At 33.1% G+C, this 27,807-nt stretch overlaps 1 protein-coding gene across 4 annotated transcripts in view; it reads right to left on the bottom strand.

The window, feature by feature from the left end:
* The window catches only part of LOC126821837 (neurexin-3a), a 120,177-nt gene that overhangs the window by 24,539 nt on the left and 67,831 nt on the right, over nucleotides 1–27,807 (bottom strand). For 3 of the 4 annotated variants that reach the window (XM_050550342.1, XM_050550344.1, XM_050550343.2), the window contains 9 exons: nucleotides 27,467–27,625; nucleotides 26,334–27,126; nucleotides 15,593–15,810; nucleotides 14,384–14,492; nucleotides 12,063–12,137; nucleotides 10,665–11,423; nucleotides 10,267–10,386; nucleotides 8,077–8,255; nucleotides 2,633–2,804 (listed from right to left, as the gene is read on the bottom strand). In XM_050550342.1, the coding sequence (XP_050406299.1) occupies nucleotides 2,633–2,804; nucleotides 8,077–8,255; nucleotides 10,267–10,386; nucleotides 10,665–11,423; nucleotides 12,063–12,137; nucleotides 14,384–14,492; nucleotides 15,593–15,810; nucleotides 26,334–27,126; nucleotides 27,467–27,625 (2,584 nt within the window). The remainder of the gene's footprint in view (nucleotides 1–2,632; nucleotides 2,805–8,076; nucleotides 8,256–10,266; nucleotides 10,387–10,664; nucleotides 11,424–12,062; nucleotides 12,138–14,383; nucleotides 14,493–15,592; nucleotides 15,811–26,333; nucleotides 27,127–27,466; nucleotides 27,626–27,807) is intronic. The other variant, XM_050550345.1, reaches the window with a different exon arrangement.

The raw sequence follows: 27,807 nt of genomic DNA, 5'->3' as shown, positions 1-27,807 counted from the left end.
CATTTCAATAGAAATATCTCCATCTAAAGACAAATTATGTACAAAAACATTATTTCATAGCTTAAATAAATATGAAAAATCATCTAATTAAGTGTCATAAAGTCTGTCATTGAGTCAACTGGCATGGTTTCGATCTCCCGGTTGTACGTGACAAGGAGTAGGGTCGCCTGTCCAACCTCGTGGGTTTTCTCCAGGTCCTCCCACTGCTAAAGACCCCTATGCGCTAGCGAATTATTGAAATAAAAATTGAACCGTGTGTTAGTCCCGAAATGACCTAGTTTGTGTCGAGTGGACGTTAAACCCCATTTCTCTCTCTTTCTAATTAATATTCAATAATAAATGTAATTATTAATTATCAAATAGGTGTTTGTATATGTAATTCACATCATGAACTTTTGGTATCTTCTATCTTTGAAATCACAAAAAGCTATTTATTTCAGCATGTACTCTTTCTAAATGTGATAGGTAGATCATTATTCATTATACTGGTTTAGTCATCCTAATAAATATTTCCTTAAATGAAATGTTTCCTAACAGTATCCAATAGTAGTTGTCCAGAATGATTAGGGGATTTACACCAGACCAATTAGATTTATTAGACCATAATAAGAGTATGACTAGAGTCGTTTGTGTCATCGTAGAACAGACAGGTTTAATTAGGTTGACCTTAAACCTGATAAAGTAATCCTTTATGCCCAGTAGAAACTATTAATTATTTTCTCATCTCCCACCATTTTATCTTAATATTTGCATTATCCCTTGAAATCATTGTTACTTGACACAAAAACCCTATGGGCTTTTACAGTAAATTTTTAAACAGGGTTTTAAAGATCATCTATTTACATCTTGTCCTTCAGTCCACTACTACTCTTTACCTATTAAACCTTGGTAAGGATGGAACTACAACTGCACACTGTGTGATAATCTTCTACAGTAAATCCAATCTTGTTTTGCAACAATTTCAATACAGCATTTAAAGCCCCATCCTTGCCAAAGTACGTAGGTAGTACCATAATTAAAAGGATTTCTTCCTTTGGTTGGTTCATTTGATAAGGATATTTCAATGCCTTTACCCAATCGCTAGTATTTTAGGACTTCAAATTTTGTCTAATGGTTTGGATTGTTCGTACTTGTTTTTTTTTTATTTATACTAAATTTGACATATTTTTAAAAACTAGTAGTCATCGCTAGAGAACTTTACATTATTAAAACAATTGTCATCTAGTAATTTTTTGCATTTTTCTTTAAAAATCAGACAAAAATCCACCATTTTCTTTGTGATCTCCCCAAATTTTAAAACCCTTTATTTTATGAATTGCTTAGTGCACGATTTGCTTATTTCTTTATCCCATCCTGATCTAAACTATTGTTTTATTTGAAATTGAGAGAAGTCAAAGTACATGTTGAATACAGACATTAAATCCTTAATATGAATCTAATTCATTCTGTATATTGATTTTCTATGATTGTTCATTTTCAGTGGCATGCAGAGGGTTTTGGTGATTCCTGGGGCCAACTCCTTGATTGTATGCCCCCTGAGACTCAAGTATAGGGCCAAGTACTGAGAGAAAGAAATTTTTTTAAATCAGATGAAATAATTTTTTTAATTCAAATTAAGTAGGGCAGCTTGGACAATGAAGTAAACAGCAATAATTTCAAATTTAAAAAAAACAACTTTTTATCTAATTTCAGTCTCCTGTAATGGATGCCTACTGCCGTCGCCCCCTCCCCCTGCATGCCACTGATCATTTTAGAAAAGCATCAAAACATTATAAAATATTTATGTACAGGGTATATAATAATCAAATAACTTTGAGTCTGCAGTTTTGCTTATAATATATAACTAATGTCCATCATAAGCATAGAATATAAGCAATGTCTTTACATAGTATGTAATACATACACCATTGCTAATTATAAAACAGCACTAAAATCAATATACCGTACACGAGGATATATCAAAAGACACACAAAGTAAGCATTTCATTTTAAATATATATATAGCCAATATCCATTTTTTCTACAAACACGAGAGGTTTTCGTGTTACAGTGACAGTTTTTTAATAGCTAAATCAACAGCAGACTCGAAAATTATTGATTTTCCAAAAACTTCTGACAATAAAATATATATAAATCGCTCATAAATCCCTTGTCAGCATTATCCAGGTAGCAAAATATTCAAATAAATATTAGATAAATAAGTCAGAAATATTACAAAATATTACATAACAAAATACTTATATGCTTGGGTTACAAAATGATGGAATATTTTATTAAGATCAATATCATAATATGGGCGATTTCTAAAAGAAAAATGTAAACAACAACATCTAAAGCAATGTCTTTATTTAATTATTTACTGCATACACTTTACTTACATGCAATATTTAGACATACACATACACTCTACTTGAAGAATGCATGAATTATTTAGAGATCAAATTGGAAAAAGGGTATCATTGCAAATTACTTAAATGGATAAATAAGCACTTGCTTCTCATTTTGATATGGGGTACAGGAATCTAAGTGATGCTCTTTATAAAATGAATATAACCTTTTTTTACTAAAAATTGCATTCATTTTATGTAACTCCAATCAAGTATTAAGAAATTTTCAATATGGGTTATCTTACCTCTGGGATTTTTGGTTTGCATTATGAGATCATCAACTTGTATTGTTGCATTTGGTCCACTACGTGTAAATCGTACCACATGGTATTTACCATCATTTACAGGTTTAAATAATTCTCCTATAGGGTGATCTGCCGTTCCCATATTATACACAACAAATATATTCCCATTTACCTGGTAAAATATGAGAAAAGGTATATATGTAAATATCTTGTATTGGTTTCATTGAAGCCATAAAAAAAAACTACCTCCATAAAATTATTGTTTACATATTATAATTAGTGAAGTGAGTAATATAAATTATTAATCACACAATATTCAAGACAATTTTGTCTTGGGCAGTGGCAGTAATACCTACACATACTCATCATAGACCTCAGACGAATATAGTCTGGATAAAATAACATTAAATCTGTATAAAGTGTCAGCGGTCAAACAGATTATTGTACAGGTATGAAATGAATATGAAACTGAAGTTGGTTTTAGCCTACTTTTCTGCACCGACTGGGCATCTTAAATTATAATTAACTTCTACATTCCTTTAATGACTATAGAAAGTGGTTTACAGATTATTTGTTCTAGGAAATACTTTGGCAAGTAAATGTATATCCTTGTCTTTGTCATTTAAATACTCATATTGGGTCTACTGATCCTAACATATATATTCATAAAAACTAAAACCAAATTAAAACGTTGTAACAAGTTTTCGCCGATTTCTATGAATTTGCGGCTCTGGAATGGCCATTTAACGTAACATTTTGAGATCCTTTAAGGGGGCATTATTGGAGATAAGATAAAGAGATGGAAGTTCTCACTATCATAATTAAAAACTAGATAAAGTAAAGGGAATTTGCTGAAAATATCAGTCAAATTGATCCACTCTGAACCGAGATATAAGCTTTTGAATTTTAGGCCTAGTCTTGATCATCATTACTAAAGTCTGTATGGTAAAAAAAAAGTCTCGATTATCCATTTTTGAAATAAATCATCAATGAGCATTGATTCAAATCCAGTAAATATCGCAGGCTAGCGCTCACATCGAGAGTTGATTATGGTCTGGATAAGTTAATTGATGTCTAATTAATAATTTAGACAGCATTTCCAGCCTAAAGAAAGACCTGCAATTGGCAGATTTAGCTCTTGCATAATGTATGTTTAAGACTTTTTGGAAAAACATGATTTAAAATAGGAAAATATAAGTGTGCCTTATATTATTTTCAAAATAAAAAAGAACCAAATTTTAAATGGGAAATTAAATTGGATTTTTTAAAAATACACGTGGGCTGTCAGATGTTTATTCACTTTTTCAACCTAACCCATCAAAAATTTTAAAGTATGAGATTGTCACAAATGAAATGGGGCTTAAACTTCCTAATCTTCTGCACTGAATGGAATAATGCCATGCACTGTGCTATGAGTGAAACTTTGCCTGGACAGCAGCGCTACGGCCTACTGTGATATCGAATTCGAACTGTACACAGGACCTCGGTTTTTTCGTCCCACCTGGATTGAACCCGAAACCTTCAGGTTAGCAATCCAGTGTCATATTCACCGAGAGCTCCTGTGATTGTCACAAAAACAGTTACACATATTATCAGTAAATGTAAGAATATAGTAGCATTACAGGAAAAAAAATAAAAACTCTCCTGTCTATATAATGACAAAATAATCAATAAAACTGAGAACATAAAGATATCATAAAGATAACAGAGTAAACACAGTGGAACACAAATACCGTACTTAATAGATTGAATGCTCCCCACATCTAATAATTATCCATCATGTGTCATTTGGATATATTTTCGGTTAGTCAATCATCTTTATTTTATCAGATGTAATTATAGCAAAGAGAGAAAAATGGGGTTTAACATCCACTCAACACAAACAAGGTCATTTCGGGACTAACATATGGTTTAATTTTATTTCAATAATTCGCTTGCGCATAGGGGTCTTTAGCAGTAGGAGGAAACCAGAGGACCTGGAGAAAACCCACAAGGTTAGGCGGGCAACCCTACTCCTTGTCACGTACAACCAGGGAATCAAAACACGCCATTTGACTCAACAGACCTTATGATACAGTGCGCACTTGCTAACCATTCGTCCATCCAACTCCCCTTGTAATTTTAGCAATACAGTCATGCATGCAATGCTAGGGAAAAGAATTTTGCCCTGATAGAAACATATCAATCAGGTCACTCTTCATTATATTCCAACTGTCAAAGGTTCTTTTATGTGCAAAGCCAGTGTACCTCAGTTTTCCATTTAATTTGATCTGTATCATTTGACAACACTGTTACACTTTGGGAGATGCACTGGCTCAGTGGGTAAGGTGCTGGCTTGTTAAACAAGAGTTCCCATTGTTTGCCCTAGTCAGTGGTGCATGACAGAGACCAGGTAAGGAACAGTGTCTTATCTGTTTAATGGGGTAGACACAAAAGAACCCCTGACAGTTGGAATTTGAATAAAGAGTAGGCTGCAGTGCCACTGTCCGAGCAATATGTCCCTCATAGCACACTTAATGGTATATACCGGTCTTCATTAGTCTGAATGATGAAGAAAAAACAGCAGATAAAACTTACTAATAAAAGTACTTTGCTTTGTGTGAAAACAATTTATGTTTTGTCTATTTTGTTTTTTAATGTTGATAACATAAACACAACAGCGTAAATTTCAAAGTCTGTAACTACTGGTTTAGAGAATTGTTTGACACTTTCAGCCATGTCAAAGTCCTCATAATTGACATTATTGATTTATTTATAATTTAAATATGAGTGTCATTGAAGGTATAAGCAGAATGTTCAACCAAACTTTATTGCAAGTAGTGAATTTAAGTATATTTTGAATTGTGAATTTGAGATGTAATGGCTTGACAATAATTAGATTATAACAGTTTTAGAACTTGTAGAGAGAGAGGGAGAGAGAGAGAGTGAGAGATGGGGTTTAACATCCACTTGACACAAACTACATCATTTTGGGACTAACATATGGTACAATTTTATTTTAAAAATTTGCTTGAATGCAGGGGTCTCTAGTAGTGGGAGGAAACCAGAGGACCCAGAGAAAACTGACGAGATTAGGCAGATAACTCTAACCTTATGGTCTATAGTACATGCGTTAAACCACTCAACGAGACAAGTGGCAACCCTGCCAGAACTTGTTGGATTTATATAGCAGATATAGAAATTAAATATCAAATACTATGTTTATTTGATTAAATATGGTATTGTGATGTGAGTACAGTATATAATGAGACACAGTGATGGGAGATATCATCTAGATTGAAGCGTTTTACTTGGTAAATATAATACTGATAAATATCTTACTTGTCTTTTACCATCATTTTATTACATGACAATTATTGCATGATATCTTAATTATAAACTTGCATCATATTCAGTATTTTGATGTATAATGGATTGGGGTAAAGATAGGTTGCCAGGCAACAAAACATACCCCCACAGCAGCTAAATCGTTCCATTATCTTTTTGTACATTTCATACAGATCAATTGATAACTTTAGTTTTTAGAGCGTTCACAAGGTTCAACAAAGTCAAACAAGGGCCACAACTCTAGAAGTAATTAACAGAAATTATTGAAATTCAACAGGCTTTTTTGTTTTACTGATCTAAATAATGCATATAAATTTCATACAGATCGTATTTTAACTCTTGTCAATAGAGCGTTCACAAGGTTCAACAAAGTGAAACAAGCGCCATAACTCTATAAGTTATTAACGGAAATTGCAGAAAATAAATTCAGATCAGAGAATGACTTTGTCAGCAGGGCATTCAAAATGTTCAACATGGACCTTTAACTTCTTTGTTTTACTAATTTAAATAATGCATATAAATTCAATACAGATCGGATGATAACTTTAGTCGTCAGAGCGTTCACAGCGAAACAAGGACCATAACTCTAGAAGTAATTAACAGAAATTGTTGAAATTAAACAGGCTTCTTTGTCTCATTAATGTAAAATAAACGACATATAAAAATTTCAAAATGATCAGATAATAAATTTACTCTGTAGATTAAGAGTTCACAAGAAATTGTGAACTATGGATGGACCGACAGAGGCAATGGCAATATACGACCACATTTCCATGTGGGCGTATAAAAACTGAGTGCAATTTTTATATCTTGATTAAAGGAGCTAAATCGCTAATATATTGGATCTAGAAATTGACACAAATGGGTCGCGACGTATATAATAATGTATTGTGAATGTATATAAACTGATTTACATTCAATCGTTTCTGTTTTTACTGTAATTCCTAATCAATTGTATTCGGAGAAATATGCCAGAAGTCTCAATCCAATGGCAATCTCTAGCGTCTGGTTATTCCACTATACCGATAGTATTTATTGCGCATGCTCTCCAGAGAAGAATATGACGTCACCGTTTGACATGACTTGTGGAATATATATAGCCTCTTTCTACGCGTCCCTTATTAAAAATGGCGCTGAAATGCACCATGGTACACGATTCGTGTACCAACGGTAAAATGTCTATTTTATCTTAATTATTGGATATCAGAAGCCCATCTTTTCCTCATAAGATCACAACATAAATGTTGATTTAAATTGACAAATAATTTGTGTTTTCAATGTCGAAGATTTTGGATGATACTGAGTTAGAGACTTAGCTACTTTAACAAGACTGGTATCTGTCAAGATTCTTATGATCAAAAAATATAGTTCCAAAATTCATGTACTTTAAGCAAATATTATTAACAGAATGAATAAGCTAATAGTGTTAGATGAGCAAAAAAGAAAATTAAGCAATAAAAATAATCAATTCTCGATTGTTACAAATTTTAAGATTGTGTAAAAACGGGGAAGCAAATAGTGATGTAAAAACTTGAGTTACATATGCAAGGGCTCAAGTCAAAAAGGGTACTGAGTCTCCCCAAATCATTTAGTACTGAAATATGATTAGCAACATTAACAATTGTTTTACCTTTCTTTATTTATAGTCCAGAACGTCTGCTTTATTCTAGAACTCAGAAGGCCTATACATTTTTGACCCCCTATTATAATTCTGCTTTTTAACAAAGCAAGTTGCAAATTGTATCAAGTTGATTTCTATGTACCGGTACATTCATGTTTTGGCATTGTTAACAATCTAACTGTTGGATATGATATTCAGTTTGTCTGTGTTTTTTAAAAAATAAAATATACATGTATGTAACATATTTGCATATATAATAACAATGAAAAATACATAGAGTTACGACGTATGTCCCGCTAGTTCTTAAACCATTTCTAGATTTTCAACTGTTATATATAATATATTGATCTCAAAAAACATTAGCTTATTAATAACTTACCGTAATATCAGTTTGTAGAAACTAAGATATACGGGGGCAGACAAACTATTTCTATTGGAGGGAGTGAAGATAAATATGTTCATGTTTCAAGAGAGACAACTCTAAAACTATACCTACCAATTCCATCTCAATGTAATCATCAAAGTTTTCACTGTCTATTCTAACCAATACAGCATCCTTTGAATATGTTGTAAACCCTAGAGCTAGATTATCTCCTACTGTATTGGGTTGTTGATAAGCTGGATAACTAAATGTTAATAAACCTTCAGTTGGACCAAATCTGTATGAGGTACTCTCTAAAATAAACATCAATTGTATGAGTTGATGAATTCATATTTGTTATTTAAAGAAGGCTCTAAATTCTGTTTGCCAGGCAAGATATGCCCACATTTTGCAACAGATAGACAGAGAACAAGCTAAACAAAAACGCGCTTTTTTGTACAATCAGGGGCCATAATCAAGTTACGGTCCGGTCCGATATGCATGAATATCAAAAGAAACCGAGATCTTTTGGATATACATGTATATATATTTAAGTTTCATCAAGATTGGATAAAAACTGTGACTTGAAGGGGGTCCACAACCTTGGTATTACATACTATTACACTATTTGCGTACAAGTTGCAGCCATTTTGTCAAGCAGTTTCAGTCCGATCAGAAAAAAACTGTTACCTCTAGAGTTTCCACGAGCTAAAAAAATGTGATGTTTCATACAATTTAGGGGCCATAATCCAGGAAGTTATGGTCCGATATGCGCGAGATCTTTGGGTTATAAACATCCATTTCAAGGTTTATCAAAATTAAATAAAAAATGTGACCTCTATAAGGTCCACAACCTTGGCATTACATACTTTTAGACTATTTGTGTACAAGGAGCGGCCATTTATTTTTCCAGAATTTTTGATCGGATTTTCACGAAATTTGAACTCAACCTTCACTGAGGTGTAATGGTGATTTTTTTAAACAGTTTTGTTGGTTTTAAAATTGAATGCAAATTGTGATTTCTAGAGGGTCCACAAGCTAAAAACGTGACTTTTCTAATAATCAGGGGCCATAATCCAGGAAATTATGTTCCAAAATGTGTGATTATCAAAGGGCACCAAGATTTTTGTAATATAAATATAAATTTAAAATTTCATCAAAATCGGATCAAAATTGTGACCTCTAGAGAGTCCACAACCTTGATATGACATACTTTTACACTATTTGCATTTGAAGAGTCGCCATTTTGTCCGGCCGTTTCGGTCCAATTTTCGAACTCAACCTTTATTATGGTGTAACGGTGATATATTTAAACATGTTTTTAAATCGGATAAAAATTGTGACCTCTAGAGGGACCGCAAACTAAAAACGCGATTTTTCGTACAATCAGGGGCCATAATCCAGTAAGTTACGGTCCGATATGTGCCAATATCAAAAGGAACCGAGATCTTTGGGTTATAAACATACATTTCAAGTTCATTAAAATCGGATAAAAATTGTGCCAAAATAAGCCACCATTTTGAATTTGGCCCCTTGGGGAATTAGCCGTCATTTTTTAGGAGAAATACCCATACTCCTTGGATTCAGTGGGTCGAATTCTTGCAAAACCCATCTTCAAACCGAGGTCCGAGAGAATCTGTCACATATTTTACCCCACTAAATAACCAGAAAATGGCTCATGGCGGCCATCTTGAATATTTAAATTTCCCCAAGGGTGCCAGGGTGGCATTATCCGGATTCTTAATCTACACCTATTGAAGATATATAATCCACCAAAAAACATTAGGTGGACTATATTTCGACGTTAAGGCTTAAAATGGGGTTTGGCAACTGGACTATTTGCAGTAAACAATAAGTGTCCATGAAGACAAACCCAAAGTTGTAATAACAAATAAACTGAAATGTGTATTCACATAACTATATAAACAGTCATATTATAGGCTTTGCAGTAAACAATAAGTGTCCAAAGAAAAGACCAAAGTTGTAAAAACAATAAAACTATTCAAAATAAAACTGTGTTTTATGATAAACTCTGACTTTATCAAAGTATTGCAATATTTTTCGTCAATTATCACAATATATTACAATACGATTTTTGGGTGTAATACACAGCCCTAAACATATCGCACAATTTTATTTCAATAATTCATTTAAAAAATACTATAAAATTACACTTAATGATAGAATTTTCAAAATCATAGGATGCCAAACAATGAAACATACCATCCGTTGAAAACTTTGTTGTCATATAAAGTTATAGGTTAAATAATTCATTTGATAGTGCACCCCTAAAACAGAACTACACTTTAAATAAATAATACATACCATCACTACAGGTTGGTCCACTGTATGATGTAGAATCACAATCACAGACATATGAATTCCACTGTTGAACACATCGACCATCATTGGCACAACTATCAGGTTGACACTGAGTTGTGGGTCCTTTTGATACAAGAAAATACGACATAATTATTTATAGCAGATAAAATCAAAACTTTCAAACACAAAAATCTGAATTTTCTTAGCTTGCCGTACGTATACAGTACATCAAAGATGCTTAGAAAAGTAGCTACTGGTAGAAAACCAATAAAAGGATTTGCTGTAATGGCTGATCTCTGATTCCAAGGAAAAATTAATTAAAAGCTGACACTAATCTGATTTTGTACAAGTAAAAAGCTGTTTTTTTAGACCCAGTAACTAATGAATAATGGCAGGATTACCTTTGCAGCCTTCTACTATAGACTGATGAATAGTGTCTGCCTCTTTCACTAAATTAGGTAAATATCCATTTAAATCTAAAGAACCAAGACAGCCCAGGAAACCATGGCGCGACGTGATGACTTTTGGTAAAGAATGATACATAGTTTTACGAACACCACCTACAAACAATGAACCTTCCAGATCGAAGTGGAGAGCCTGAGACCCTCCTAAATTATCGACTGTCGGTGTATTATCATCCACACGTATTAATTGTTTATGTAACTCTGGCCTCAGCAGACGGACTTCATGCCATTTATTATTGTTTAATTTCTGATTGGAATTTATCTGGATGCTTTGTGCTCCTGCTCCCATATTGTAAATATAATACAGATATCCACCATTTAATTCAATGGCAAAAAAATCTTGGCCTCTTCCAGAATTGAACAAAACTAATCCACTATCTTCCGTAGTTTTAAATTGAAAAGATAACGAGAATTTTTTATAGGCATGTAAACAAGGGAGAGTAGCAAAAGCAGATGCTGCTTTAAAGGTGACAGGGTCACGAACCACATAATCATCAGTGCTAAATTTAGCAGTCACTTCTATGTTTTCTATTCGGCCGGATTTAGCCAGTTCAAAAAAATAATTTTGGTTAAACATCAGTTGTTGCATAGATCCTATAAATCCTGAATGATCACCAACAGAATTGTCATCTTTCATTTCCTGGCCTAAATCAATGTTACGAAACTCTAGTTCATCAGCTTCACCTGGTAAATCCCCTGAAAGTACAGATAGTCACTTGAAGAAATGAAAAGAAATATCAGTTTAAAAAATTCTTAATATCGTGATCTTTTAAATCTATTCCTAATTAATATTTGTACAATTGATAGGCCTATGTGAAAATTACAAACAACATCATCTCTATGGCCAGAAATCTAATAGATTAGTAAAAGTCTTTACCAATAAAATCAGAAAATGTCATTAAAAATGTTCATTATCTGTTGCCATTAATCTTTCCGTAAGAAATATCAATCCAAACAGGCCAGACTGTGTGTTTCAAGTATTTGGAGTTGTTCCCCTTTAGACACAAAATATCCTTATATGCAATATCAAATAACATCTATGGAACACATTTGTGCATCCAGAAGAATAAACATTTAAACTAAAGATATATCCATGCATTAATGAAGAGAAAGAAATATATATTCATAAATTAAATAATGAAGAAAAAAGGAAACTTCAAATGTATTTTGGAAAATAACTGGTGCTATTATAACATATAGAAACACGTTAAGGAGTGCTAATTTTCTTCAAAATCATAATTAACAAAAAAAAACAATACCACCATATTTAGAACCGAATATATAAATAACAGTAATATATCTGTACAACATTTATAAAATAAATATTGACTATACCCGGTATAACCCTATCTTTATAACCTAACACTATATATCTGGTAGATAAAGTGTTCTCTTGACCAGGTAATTTTTCTGTAAAAAAGAACTAATTCTTAAGAAAGCTTTAACCCTTTCAATGCTAGACTTAAATCCACTGCCTGTGCTAGACCCTTTTTGAGGAAAAAAGGGAGGTTGGAACTGAATGCCAAGCAGTACTTATGGAAGCTTTTATGAAAAATCTTTTAGTCTGTTGGGATGGGCATGTGGTTGGGCTAAGAGGAAAAAATAGAATTTTGGAAATTTGCATAATAATGTAGTCACGTGACGTCATGGGGGCCATTTTGGATTTCTCATTTCTCACTAAAGCTAACACGAAAATAAATTTTTCTCCATGAAATACTTAAAAGATATTGTTTTTTTCACTGGATTTTAATAAAGATATATAAAATGAACAAAAATATCAATAGCAGCCATGAGCAATGCCGCCACGAACACGCGCATCACGTCTCCCGCTGCCATGACCAAGTGCGGATTGCAATACCTTGTTTTTACTTTCACTTTCATCCCCAAGTCCCATATCATTATCAATATAGTCAGTCAATAGATCTACACGTTCGGGACTCAGGAATTGCCTACGTCTTTTACGATCCAGCAGGCCAGCATTATTATCAACATCAGAATTATTGTCAGAATCTACTGCAGACACAGGGCTATCGTGTTCACATTGGGCTTGTTCATCATGCACGGGAGACATAGCTAGCCATGGGCGGAACGTCGCGCAACAAATCACACACTTCATAATACCAATCACTGTCCTGACTACTATCATTATCAAGTAACTGGAAACGAATTATGTGTATCACCCGCCTCGAAATTGTCCACGTGTTGGTCAGCAAGACGTCATTCACGACTTCGTCGAGAGTGCATCGTCTACGTTGTCACTATGCACTCTGCCATTTTACGGTTTGCCTCTTTGAAACACGTGGAAATATGTTCTAGTGTATAGAAAATACAATAGATGGCACTTGCAGTTACGGTACTAATTTTAGCGAGGGCTTTACTGAGTACACGGTAATACCGGGTACGCGCATTTTACCGACATTTTATAATACCCGGTACTACCGGGTATACGCAGTTAAAGGGTTAAAACCTGTTTTTGAGTATGTGGAATAAATCTTATGCGCAAAAGAAAATATCTCCCAAAATCTACCATTGTGGGCTGGCACAATGAAGAATTATCTGTCAAAGAGTAGCAGGCAGGAATGAGGTGTGGTCTTTTTAGATTGATTAACAAGTTGCTTGAATTATGTAAGGTTACTGTACATCAGGGATTCTGTTTCAAAATTTTGCATTCAGACGTTTTTAGTTGAGGCTGGAATTCTGTCACTAGAAGTGTCTAAACATTGCTTATTTTTTTTTAAATGAAAAGGTATTATAAAATTACATTGCTGGATTAATTACTTGTTATTTGTGCAGTTTTCACATCAAATTTAATCTATGAATAATCAGCTGCAAGCTTGTATATTTCCGCGACTATCAAAATTCTGTTAAATGGGCTAATTACTTGAATCATAAACTGAATAAGGCCGCATTCGCCACTTATCTCCCAGGAATATACTTACAGATTAAAATATTGTGTTATGCTAGTTGACGTCGAGCCCATTTTTATTTCTGTGATTATAGAAATAATTTGGGGTATCAGAAGGCTACTTACTGGACGTGTTATGAATAACCAGAAAGCTTGTATACTGAAAACCACTGCTACACATACTTATTACTTGGATCATGAACTGAATGATTGAGGCTGCATTCACCACATGGCCATTTCTCACAAAAGTATGACTGACAAGGATAAGCTGACCAGTTGATTGACTTCTTAATCAACAAGTAATAATTAACTCTTTGTAATTGTGACAAAAGTAGATTGATAAATAGAAATATTATTAATACTGGACTTCAGGTATAACATAACATTAGGATAGGTGACAGTCTTGACATGCCATTAGTGGACCTCAAAGAGCTTCAAATGTTCAAAGAAGAAACCATGAATCGTTTTCAGGATTAATATATAAAGAACACCGCAGAGATTAAATATTTAATCAAGGTAGGTGTATAACACTACTAGATCACCTAATTACTTTATTAATCCCCCCTGAGAATAGTATTCTACTGTTTGCACAATGAACATTTTGAGTTTGATTCACCATATCTAATTCATATGAAACAGAATCACTGCTGTACACACAGTATTTTCTTTTTATAATCAATTGGAAATATTTGTCTCTGATTACATGTTAGAAATCCATAGTCTGGATGTAAAAGTTATAAATATACAGTACCTGTAACCGGGCGATGTCCATCTATAGCTAATTCTATTGTCTGAGCTCTTCGTTTAATGAATACTGTATGCCATCTATCATCATTGAGGACATTGCCTACTGTTAAAGACTGAAAAATCAAAACAAAATATAATTAACGGTCTACATACATGTAATTGATCTTACATTGAGAGCTCAAGGACGAGTCATTAGATTATGTATTTGTTGATAGTCAAAGCTCATATTTATCCAAGAAAACGATAATATCAGATTAAAAATTAAACAAAATAAATGAAACTTGACAAGTCTACAGAATGATGAGTTCTCAATATTATGCTAAATCTTAATAATTTAACAGATAAAAGGCCATTAATATCAGAAAATATTTTTCATAATAATTCTCCATTAATTTGTCCTTTCTTTTTGATTTGAGTAGTATATTCCAACCATTAGTAGAACATGTAGAATCTGCCAGATGCAGACTTTCTACATACATGTACCTTCACATAGCAGTTATTTCTTATTAATATTAGGCCTTGTTACAATTAAACAAGTATTCAATAGAAAAGAAATAAACAAGAGGGATACATTTTTTTCTTGTTTAAAACATAACTATTGGGAATCGTGCCTAAATAACTTATCACAAATAATGCTGTTAATGGCAGTTATGGGCTTATCTCATCATCTGCGATTCAAATAATCATATCAATTCTAATAGGACACTGCCTAAATAAATGTAATTACAAATCTCATTCTAGTTTTACAAAATAATAATTTACCCCTCTTGCTGTCGGCCTAATGTAAGTTCATATTATTAGCAATAAAAAAATTGTTGTCTGCAGCCTATGGACATATATTAAGAACAATTTTTTTTTAGTCTATCTAATTCCAATTCTGCTCTCTCAATGTCCTGATACTTTCAGTCATTTCTGTCACATAAATAATTAATGGAAAATAATGCCTTAAAGCCTTTTTAAAAATATGCTGATGAATGATCACTATTGTTGTAAAAGAATCTGGTTCGCTCCTAGTAGTTCAAATGGTACAAAAAAACACCAATGTCCTATGCATACACATTTCCATTCACAAGACAATTGGAATTTAAAATAAGAGTAAGCCCAAGGCGCTGCTGAATGGGCGACAAATATCATTTCACATTTTGGGTAATATAGTGCTGGATATAAAGTCAGCGAAACACTTTGATATCAAAGCTACAGAGAAAATTCTTACCTTTGCCCCACTTCCAACATCTACATTTAATTTAATAGAACCTGAATCTAGATATAGTTCCATCACGTCTGTTGTTTTATCTGATGACGTCATAAATAACAAACCATTCGGATGCATGGTACGGAATCTTAATGATATGTCTTCTGCTTCTGTTAGCGATTCTTCTGGCATTGTGACCTTCACATACTGGGTACCATCATATCTTAATGTTGTTGATGCTACAAAATAAAAAAAACAATTTGAATCTACTTGCAAACAAATAATTTATTGTCTTATGCCAAGCTCTGAAAGTCAGGTCATTTCTCAGATGTTATATTGCTGCAACATTATCAAGATTATAGTACCAAATTACAACCAGATCTAATAGACTGGAATAAAGCCTGAATAAATTGTTTTTACAAGCTAACCGATCTGTCATTTCTTGACAATTTTCTTGGTTGAAAAAATAGATGTTGGGCTTATTTACTATTTTATTCAAGTAAGTGAATCTGATGTGATCCCAACATCAAGAGAATAGAATAGATTTTTATTGCATCAAAATATCCTTCAAGAAAAGCAGCAGTAGACTCCTCCCAAATGACTTTTCTCCACTTGTTAGGATTTTATCCTTCTGTTTCTTATCTTTAATCATTAGACATGATTATCTTGTCAGTGGCGAGTTCAAAAAAGATCTTTGCACATTTTTGTTTAAAACTGTTCAATATAATTTCAATATAACAAAATCCTGCAGGATATATTTTGACTTGAAATTGTCTCTTATAATCAGATAGAGTCTAACCCGTTGGGTTGAAAAGTAGACAGACTGTTGGCTCAATTCGTTTTTCTTGTAAAATAACATTGTTATCGTTATTATCAGAACATTAAAACTCATAGTTTAAATAGATTATATGCTTATTGTCTGAACAACAGATCAGACATATTTGAGCTCTAACCCTACATTCGTTTCTATGCTATTTTGTAAGTACAAAAAAAGCTGTATGTGACAACAAAAGTACAATACCAATGGTTGCCAAGCAACAAAAATAACAAAAAAAAATATGCGATTTTTTGTACTTTCAGGGGTAATAATGCAGGAACTGAGATTTTTGGGTTATAAACATACATTTGATTTCTAGGGGGTCCACAACCATGGTTCTAGATACTTTCAGACTATTTGCGTACAAGGAATAGTCATTCTGTCCGGCAATATAGGCCAGATTTTTTCCAAAATTCAAACGCAACCTTCATTGGGGTGTAATGGTGATATAATTAAACGGTTTTTAAAACGGAATACAAATTGTGACTTCTAGAGGGTTCACATGCTAAATGATGCTCAATTATCAAAAGAAACTGTGAACTTTGTGATATAAACATAAATTAAAGTTTCATCAACATGAAATCAAATTTGTGACCACTAGAGGGTCCACAACACTGATATACGATACTTTTACACTATTTGCGTAATGGGCAATGATCAAAAGTAACTGTGATCTTTGTCATATAAACATAAATTTAAAGTTTCATCAAAATGAGATCAAAATTGTGACCTCCATAGGGTCCACAACTCTGATATACAATACTTTTACACTTTTTGTGTATGAGGAGTGGCCATTTGAGTGATATATTTGAATGTTTTTTTTAAATAGGATAAAAAATGTCACTTACAATCGGGGACCATAATCCTGGAAGTCACGATCTGATATGCGCAAATATCGAAAGGAACCAAGATCTGTGGGTTATAAGCATATATTTCAAGTTTCATCAAAATCAGATGAAAATTGTGACCTCTAAGAGTGGCCACAAGCTTTAAAATGTGATTTTTCGTACAATCAGGGGCCATAATCCATGAAATTACGGTCTGATGCATGCCAATTTTGAAAGGATCCGAGATCTTTAGGAGATACTTATATTTCAAGTTTCGTCAAAATGGGATAAAAATTGTGATACCCATGCCTTTGTTTTTAACCACATGAAAATGTGGGGGTGTAAAAAAACTATGAACTAAATATGATAAATCATACCAGGTGGTATAGAGCAAGTATGCACTGTCTTGTTCATAACACCAGTTACTATTTTTATAGCTGATGGACTGATAGTATGGACAATTATTTTAGAAGACAAAGTCACTTCAACAAAATAGTTAACAGCACTTAATACAACAAACATTGAGAAGTGTTATAATGTGGTCTGGAAAGGACAACTTTCTAAAGCTTGGTCATAAACTAGTCACTACTTCCCTTCGAGTAATTTGTAGTTTTTTATCTGACATGTATTGGAATACTCGGGTAGTTCACAATGCATTGATTTTTCCTGATTATTAAACGATCCAAATCATTTTCAGACTCACTAGACTGATAACCAGAGACGGCTCTGTTTTCAAGAATAATAACCCCAAAACAAACAAGTCATAAATATGTCTGTCCAGCAAGGGAGGTGGTAATTTAAATATTTCAATTATTTCATTAATTTTTGATCTTATATGAATCAATGTTTACTTGGATATTGAGAAATTGTGGATGTAAATCACAGCAGACGCTAGACTGTTAAATCTCTTCAGGGTTTCTTCCAAAGATTACTAATGTGCTGCATAGAGGAATTCTTATCTAATCGAATTCATAGTCTGTATTAAGAATGCTGCGATTGTGTAGGACAAATTATTACATAAAACAGAGGTGAAGGGAAAATTATTTGATGATGGAATTGATTAGAGTCTGGCATGCAGATCATGGTAGATAGAAACTGTACTTCCATTTAATTCTTATAATCACATATTTATCCAGAACACGTTCTTGTACTTTCACCAAAAACATTTACATATCCTTTTTGTTTATCAATTACCTTTATGTACAGGACTTCAACAGAATTGTCTTAATTAAATTTCGTCGATATGACATGCTTTCCATTTAAATTCTATTTTTTGTCAATCTGTTTTATTTCCTCAACTAGATGCCATTTTGGAAATCATTTAACATTAAGGCCATGAAATGTACAGATACTTCCTGGTAATAAATATTTTCTAAGAAAGTTTTTAGTGTTGGCAATTTGTTTTATCATATTTGGTTTGCAATAAATCTAAAATCAATACTTTATAATGAATTTTTTTTTACTAAATTCTCGAAAACATTAAGAATCAAATTTTAGGGAAAAAGGAGGCAAGAGATTTAAAGAATCTATTACATCAAATTTAAGTTCATTTTAGCTTCAATATTTACTTCTGTACCCATTAGGCATTTGATACAATCATCTGTCGATCACTTAGTGAAAATAGCAGACGTCTGAAACAGCATGTGTACAAAGAATCTAAAAGGATTGATAGAGTCAATTTAATAAAACATCGCACAATTGCAAGGTGGGAATATGATTTATGCAAAAACTTATTTTGATCTGATTCAAAATGGCAGCCATAATGAAAGAATTCATGTATAGTTTTCTAAAAACATACAAAATAAATACAAAATCATCAAAATATATCTTTTTCTGTTCATTCATTCATTTGAAGCTGTGAAATGTCAAATTTTGGGAAAAGTTGTAAATTTATTAATAAATACTAAGAAGGCTAAGGCAAAGCAAGGCAATATTTGAAAGGGAAATTCTAAACACCTATATTACGATGCATTTATATATACTCTTCAAAAAAAGTAGGGGATGTTCAGAAACAACACAAAACTGCGGAAATGCACTGCTGTTTTTATTAGAGGTGACCAGTGTATGTTAATAACAGGCCAATTGCCTACACATGAACATAAACAGTTTATATGGGCAGCTTATCTGACGGCCCCATTTCACTCGCAAATAGATACACCGTCAAAAGTGAAAATGGACGTTTTTGATTTTTGTCTTAATAATGAGTAATTGCTCCACCAATCCTCAGACATTCAGCAATTCGTCATGGCATGCTCCAAATCAACCGTTCAATCACGATTTTGGGCAATCTAACCCACTCCTCTTGCAGTGCAAAGGCCAATTCTTGCAGTGTTGTCGGTTGACCTTGACGTCGAAGAACACGTCTCCCGATCAAATTAAACGTAACACACTAAAGCAAAGATACGCTAAACAGTAAATCTTATGCAAGAACCGATAGAAAAGCAAACATGGATAGATAAACCAGCACCCGGCAGTTTTCATCAACCCTTCCTTGAGGTGTCAAATTTGACAATGAACCCCTCCCACGTGTATGGCACTATTACGTGTTGCATGTGCAGCTCAGTGGTTCTGTTGGGGTGATAAGTTCGCATGCACCACATTCCTTAGGGTATAAGAAATAAGTATGAAAAGTTTCAAGACGACCCATTGAGAATTGCAGCCTGCAGGCGACACACAGACATGCAAAGAAAAAATGGGCATGGCTCTGCCCTTGCCCCTGGGGGTTGGGCATGCACAAAGAAAAAATAGGGGGTGATTCTTAGGGTATAAGGATTAAGTATGCAAAGTCGAAAGATGATCTGTTAAGAAATGCCTCCTGTAGATGACAAACAAATACAAAAAATGGGGGTGGCTCTGCCCCTGGGGGTCGGGCATGCACAAAAAACAATAGGGATCATCCTTTTGGTATAAGGAATAAAAAAAAAAATCTTTTGGGATATTTTACCATTATGACAGAAAAAATTCATACTTTTAGTGGAACTGACTTTTCAAATATGATTTATAGTAATTTAATTGCTACTTTATACAACTGAATTTTATATCATTGGAAAGCAAACAAAAATCTGTACATTTTTGTAATTAAGTATTTGTATAAAAAATTTCTTTTTTAGTTATTTGCAGTTTTGAAGAGGGTATCAGGATTAACAATAATCCACTAATTGGCTTAGAGCCCCTGCTGAGTTAGGATAGGATAGGATAGCTAATCAATTAACTGGCTCTAAAGAACAATGGGTTAATTCTGCTATATTTTTAGTAGTTTTGGATGTTTTATTTGCAACTGTTAGTTGAAAGAATGATAACCTTCATAGATAACAAATTGACATTTCTCAGTATGAGGGGTTATAAATGAACATAATAACATCATTTTGAAGCACATGAATTTGTACCTTATTTGAATGTTAAATGGAAAAATACTGTCAACACTGCAGCCCTCTCTCCACCCCGGCCCCCTCCAAAATGTGCCATGTAAAAAAGTATTGACCAGAAATCAAAATGAAATTTGTACCATCTTTAATCATGATAAATAAAGCTGTTTGTTTGTATTAAAACTGCTGAACCACCAGATTTATCAAATAAGCTGATTGATTAAGAAAAATATAAGCAGACTCTGTCATTTATATTCAAACAAACTTCAGATTTGTAGGAGAGACCGTAGATACAAGTATTCTCTTCACAAATTTTGGTCAAATATATGTTGAATATGATATATTGACATGTACTAATGCTAGAGGGTACTACCCATTTCATTAATAGTTTTGTAATATTGACTATCTGAAGTGGCTCTAATAAGTTTATCCAACATAAGGACATGGATTTCTCTTTGTACTGACCTAGAACTATCTATAATTGAATCTATAATCCATTATCTTCTTTAATAACTATGTACTCATACACAAGACAAACAGCTTTTTATTTTCACTTTCTAATATTGAAGTAGAAAAAAATGGTTTTTTTTCAGTATATGATAACTAAAACCCATTTGTCAAACTATTTTAATTAAGTTTTACTTTTTTTCATCTTTGGTTTCCTTATTTGAAAGGTTAAACTTTCTGCAATTCTCTGTAATCTGCCAGTTGACAGAAAAACAAGAGTTTTGATTGAAACTCTGGAACAAATTTTTACAATATTGATAGAGTGTGACAGTTTAATATTACTATAGCTGTGAATGAATAAAACTGATAATGTATTATTTCACTTTTGGTTGACACTTGAATGATCGATGTACACTTGGATAATCTCATTGAATAAAATCAACTCGTTGTCATGAAATGTTCTCTATTATTCTTAATCAAAACTATATTGATCTTTGAACTGCTTTTATTCTTTTCTGAACCTAGAAATCTTTTACTATAAAGCAATCAAAAAATAACATTTGTACTATCAAATGTTTCAATTTATGTGTTTCAAATCTTATTGATATCATTTAAGTGCAAAGCAATCAAGGTTTTGTGATGGAAAGTCTGAGGTTGATAAAATTAGAATTATTAGACCAATCTCATAAGATTTCACAGGATATTAAAGATCCTCAAGCATAATTAGGTCATCTGTTCAAGCCTGCAATCACCTTTTTTTTTTTATCTAAAAATGTATTTCTAATGACCAGGAAAAATCAAACTATAAACTCAAATTTCCTGCAAAAGCAAATAAACTATCAAGTCTTGGATTGTTATATTAGAGAACATATTACTTGTAACAGAGGAAACGTTAAAAGAGAGAGAAAGCGATATTGAGAAATGGAGTTTCATGTCCACTCAGCAGAAACTAAGTCATATCAGGACTAACTCATGCTTCAATTGTATTTCAAAGATTCGCTTTGAGGTTTTTAGCAGTGGGAGGAAACCTGGGGAACCAGAGAAAGTGTACAGGTGACTCTATTCCTTACCACCTTGCAAATGCATTAGACCACCCGACCATCCAAGCCCTCCACATGGGAGTGGACGCAAAATCAAATATCTTTATACATAAACATACTGTTATGCAGTGATGGGATTTCAAAATTTTTCTTGTCGTACATTTTACCGAAAGTAAAGGGGCCTAACTCTTATCGTTATTTAAGCAGAAGAATTCATACCATATATTCAAATCCGTGCGTAATAGAAATAGGAACACCTCACTATTTTTCACATTTAATTCCTGTATGGTAATGGTATTCAAAAGTTGTAATATTCCTACAAAATTACGTGTTTTCTTTATACGATAGAATGAAAGTTTGTCGATCCGTACCTGCTTCAACCACAGCCAGTAATATTCCTCCAAAATTACATGTCTTGGTTTATAGGGCATGAAAGAAAGGCATTCAAAATAATAATACTTGTTGTGATGACAAAACACCATTTCCTTCTTCATAAGTCAGTATTTTAAAATTACATTGATAGTTAAATCACTCGTGAAAATGCATAGCGTATGGCGTACATGACTCATAGCACATAGCTTCATAGTAAGCACTGCCTTATATGTTAAGCAATTTTCTTACAGCAATCGAAATCACGGGAAAGTGCCACTGTGGATGAGAATTTGTATATGGAGTCTTAAAAGACGTAAAAGATATTGCAGACAAAGTGACTGTCCATTGATTTAGGGTGTTATATACTCTTACGATATGTGACATCTATGACTAGTGTTATGTTCATATTCTATGGCTACGTATACAATTTGAAGGATAATTTTTTTCAACTTTCAACAAGGGTGGCATTTCAACCTACTCTTTTTTAACATAACATAAAGCATTCTTTGAACTTAACATTCACACAAATAACAGAAAAATCTCTCTAAATTAAACTGACTCTGATCTTTGTCCAGATAAATTCTTTTTTAACGCAGTCTTCTTAAACTCGACTTGTCAACTTTTCGTGATTACCCTATTAAATGTGTTTTATATCTAATATAATTTCCTTTAATACGTTTTACTACAAATGGCTATTTAAGCCGATTGTTATTAAATTGTCAATAAAGGGATATAGATATAATGATGCAATTATGAAGTAAATCTTGCCTAAAAGTCTATATAATGGCCACTTATTCCCGAACTTGTCTCTTATCACACAATGTTTTTCAGATGAATATTTTAAATGGTATAATAATGTAGTTAGTTGCCAGTAATTACACAATAGATAGACATAAAACATCTTAAAGATGATATAATCACTGGAGACAACTCTCTTGACTACAGTACATGGTTTCCACTTATAATAAATCTGGCACAAAGCATCTCTGACTACTACCAATCAATGGAATTGGTCAGGAAAGTCAGACAAAATTACAAGCATTATTCCAAAACTGCCAGCAATTTTCGTTATATCAAAGAAAATCCTCACCCAAGGCCAGAAAGTTATTAGGAAAACTGAAGGAGTGTGTGTAAAGCCGTTAGGAATACAGGCTTAGTAATTAAAGCAGGCAGACTCTTTAATACGTTTTAATCAACTAGCAGATGTAGATAGCATATATTTATTATAGACTCAGACAATTTCCTTGAGAACTCAATTTAAACTAAGTATATATTTAAATCGCGTAATCATCCTCACATTTGTCTTGTGGAAAATAAATCTTTAAATAGCCGTGAACAAATACAAGAGAATGTATCAAAAAGATTAGAAAGGCTTATAAAAATGATAAATGAGATTGAATTCTTTAGGGATCTTAGCAGTGTCCATACTTAATTTAGACTTAGTTCTTGGTTGACCCTTTTTTAATAATAAAGAAAAGCTTTTGAGACTGATAGAATCAAATCTACTGGAACTGGGTTTACATTTTGTCAATACGTATACTTTGCTCATATTGAGACTAATATATGGTTATTTTGTTACCTACACTCACATGTGCAATGTTAGGGTGATGAATTGTGCCTGGGCAGGGCCGTTTCTGTCTGCTCTTTGTCTTTTGAAAGTTCTTTTACATGCAAACCAATGTGTACATGAAGAACCAGGCAGCATTGTCAAGTTTTTTAGACTCTTGGAAGAGAACCCATGCTTTGTGTCATATCAATAATAAATCAAGAACTTCTTAACACATTACAAATTATGTCAAATATTAATTCAAGAGGAAATTCTCATACTTTTCAACTCTTATGTGCTATTATTACTTCATATTTATCTTCTACAATTATTGGAAATAATATCCATTATCACTAATTTCTACTACTACCAATAAAGGGGATAAGGTAAGACAGCTCATTTCAATGTGCAATCATGACTTAGGCTGATTCATCCAGAGGTGTATGTATAGCAGGGTGATGAAGCTGGAACAAGGAGAAAACCTTGTCGTTTTTCTCTTTGTCACATCCAGTCATTGTATCCAACTCCAGCTATCACAGACATAAGGATTTGAAGTACTGGTACAACACATTTGGACACCCAAATCACTCAATATGATACACGATTCAGCAAAAGCTAAATATTCATTCATCCATCACAAAATGAATCATTTGAAATTATTGTGTTTCAACAAAACACATCTTGATTACCATTAAATAAGCATGTTGCAGACTAACCCAGGTTGATGCTAACAGTAATTAAAATAAGAATGGCTTCCACCATGAATAATGGTCACTGAAAGCAATAACCACAAAGACTCATTTGGGACCCCAAAATGTAAATTCTCAACTCCATAGAGCTTTAATGAGTTTAACATGAAAAACACTTCAAGTCAATGAAAGATGAAAAAAGAAGAAAGAAATTAAAGAAATGTGTCATTAAAGCAAGCGGACATGTTTAATCATTAACATCAGGGTTTGTTCAATAAAAATTTATTTCGAGACAGAGAGAGCATGACTTCTTGATCAAATTCAAAATACTGAAAAGATTGAAAACCTGTCAGACTTCAAAAAAGAACATTAGCAGACGTCTTTGAAGGGGACAGAGATTCCATTGATTTAATTACATGCTTTTTTTTTTGCATGGGCTGCACATTAGCAGACATGGAAGGGAAACAGTCTCTTATATATCACTGAAAACATGTCACATGCCATTTTAAATCTGTTGTTATCAAGAGATGACAATAATCAAATTAACATGGGACTATGGCGCAGAGAAATCGAGATATCATGTGGTTTTCTTGCGATGCTCTAAAACTTTAAGATTGATTGGAAAAGATGGTAGAGATGGCATCTGATAGTCTTTTTTTTGTTATTTAGTTTAAACTTAATATTGTTCGATGTCAATACTGGGCTATCAATGATATCAATGTCATTATTTGAACAGCTGGGGTACTCGTCAACATCTCCTCCAGTTCTCTGTTTTAATCTCATTCACCAGACACCTTTCTTTATCAGAAGCAACATATGCCATCAGAACTTGTGACTTATATCCTGCTACATATCTTTATTTCAAAAAGTTTATTTTTATAGATATCTATAAAGGCTTTTATTTGTAACTGATCTTTCAAAATCTTTATCTTTTATGATATTTAAGGGATTTTTTTCCAACTGCATCGATGTAACTGATTACTCGTTAAAACAATTTTTAAGTCCGAGCACTGACATATTTCACAAACTACTGTTTTTATATATAGAATAGGGATATGATATGAAGAGTTATACAGGAAAAAGTTTGTTCATTTCTTTAAAGGAACAACAAGCCAGACTGACCGTTCACATATATTGAAAAAAATCAAACATATGTATCATTTTAATTTAAAGACCTTTGTTATTAAATAATTAAGCACATTCTAGTATAAAAATCCCACTTTCATGAAGAAAAAGCTGGTTTGTATGAAAAATAACAAGCCACCAGTAAGTCTGATGTCCCCCGCCGAAATCCCATAATAAATAGATGACACATATCGATTAATTGCATATTTATCTTTTTCAAAAGTATTGAGCAATAAAACTGATTATTTATACTTAGTCTGAGCATAAAATGTTCATGATTAAACTCAGCCAAAAATGTTTTTAAACAAAAGTACTTTATTCAGGCATGTTCAAGCTTTTGGGAATAATGAAGTAAATGTTCTGATTTCTACAATTAACCACAGAATACTGAAGTAAATATTATATTCAAATATTCTAAAACCTGTACATTCACAATGTGGAAAATGCTCTTAGATCAAAAGATTCAAATATAAACATCCAATGTGTCTTAAAAAGAAAAGGATAACTGTTAACAGAAAGTATGAATCAACTTACCCGTTTGGCAAACGTTGTCAATAAAACCAGTAGCTCTACAATCACATACAAATCTATTCCATCCCTCAACACAAATACCTTGATGCATACATGGATAACTTAAACATTGGGGTTCCATACGGCGGCAATATTCTGCAATACCTTCTGCTAACTGTAGCGTTGCTGCTGCTACAAGATCCACTTTATTACCATTAATAACTAGATCTTGGAAACAACCTACATAACCATGTCCCAACATCCCGGACCACATTTCTTTTGGTAAGGTGCTGGCATCAACATGATCATTGATAGCACCCACAAACAGGTAACCGTCCAGCTGCAGCAGATCACCCTTTTCCTTGGAAGTGTACGGTTCCTTTTGACCATCCAGCGTAATGTAACCTTGTGGTCCTTGGTAATCTAAATAAACCTCATGGGGTTCGCCATCATTGACCGGCTGCTTGCTGGCTTTTACTTTCATGGTACCTGATCCTAAATTGATAACCAAATACAGATGACCATCTAAAAGTTCTATCGCGAAAAAGTCACTTTTAGCCAGCTGACCAGAGTTATACAAGATGACGCCATTCGGTTCGGTTGTTTGAAACTGGAAGGCAATGGAAGCACGTTTAAGTGAAACATCCCACGTAGGGAGGGTGATGTAAGATGTAGGTGTTAAAAATGTGATTGGATGCGATTCTACGAGTTCTTGGCAACGATTAAATAAAACTTCCCCGACAACACTGATTAATCCATGACTTTTTTTGGCAAGATCTGTTAAATCAAGTTGTACATTATCCGCTTGGTATCTCACCTGCAATATAACATTACCATATTATCAAATTGTATTCTACAATAAGACTGTCACATAACCTAAAATCAGATAAGTAAAAGAAAAACAGTATTCGAGTGTTCTGAAAATGGTATTTTTGGAAGACTAAGAGTTGTCCTTTACTAGACCCTGTTTATTCCTCCTCTAGTTTTTGTTGTATTCATTCAGATCTTGCCTCACAATGAAATATAACTTTCTCTTCAACATATCTCTAAAAGCAGACAGAAACAATTCATTCTGGTACGAAAGATAATGTCTTTTTAAAAGTGTGACCAAGAACGTTAATTTTATGCCAACTTTTGATAAAATACAGCAGCCTTACCTTCCGCATACAACCTTTAAAGTTACTTTTAACTCTGGACCCAGGTAGTAAAACTGTATTGGGACTACCAGCTACATATAACACACTACTGGATAACAAAGTAAACTCTCCTGTTGTACTACCAGACTTACGATAAACACCATCTACTTCCATAGATATCTGATAATATAGCAACATGTCTATAAAAACATGCATTCAACTTCTGGAGAATACTTCAATCCTGTTTATTAATATTCTCATTTAAAGTGAACTGAGTGGCTACAAATTTCACAGATCTTTTACCAAAGTGACTTTATCTGGCTTTTTTGGCAGTGAATATTATCTATATGTACTATGCTGTA

The sequence above is a fragment of the Patella vulgata genome, chromosome 5, assembly GCF_932274485.2.
Source record: "Patella vulgata chromosome 5, xgPatVulg1.2, whole genome shotgun sequence".
In the NCBI taxonomy this organism is placed as follows: Eukaryota; Metazoa; Mollusca; class Gastropoda; family Patellidae; genus Patella; species Patella vulgata.
The sequence above is the reverse complement of the archived record's forward strand: the minus strand, read 5'-3'. Positions and strand labels throughout refer to the sequence as shown.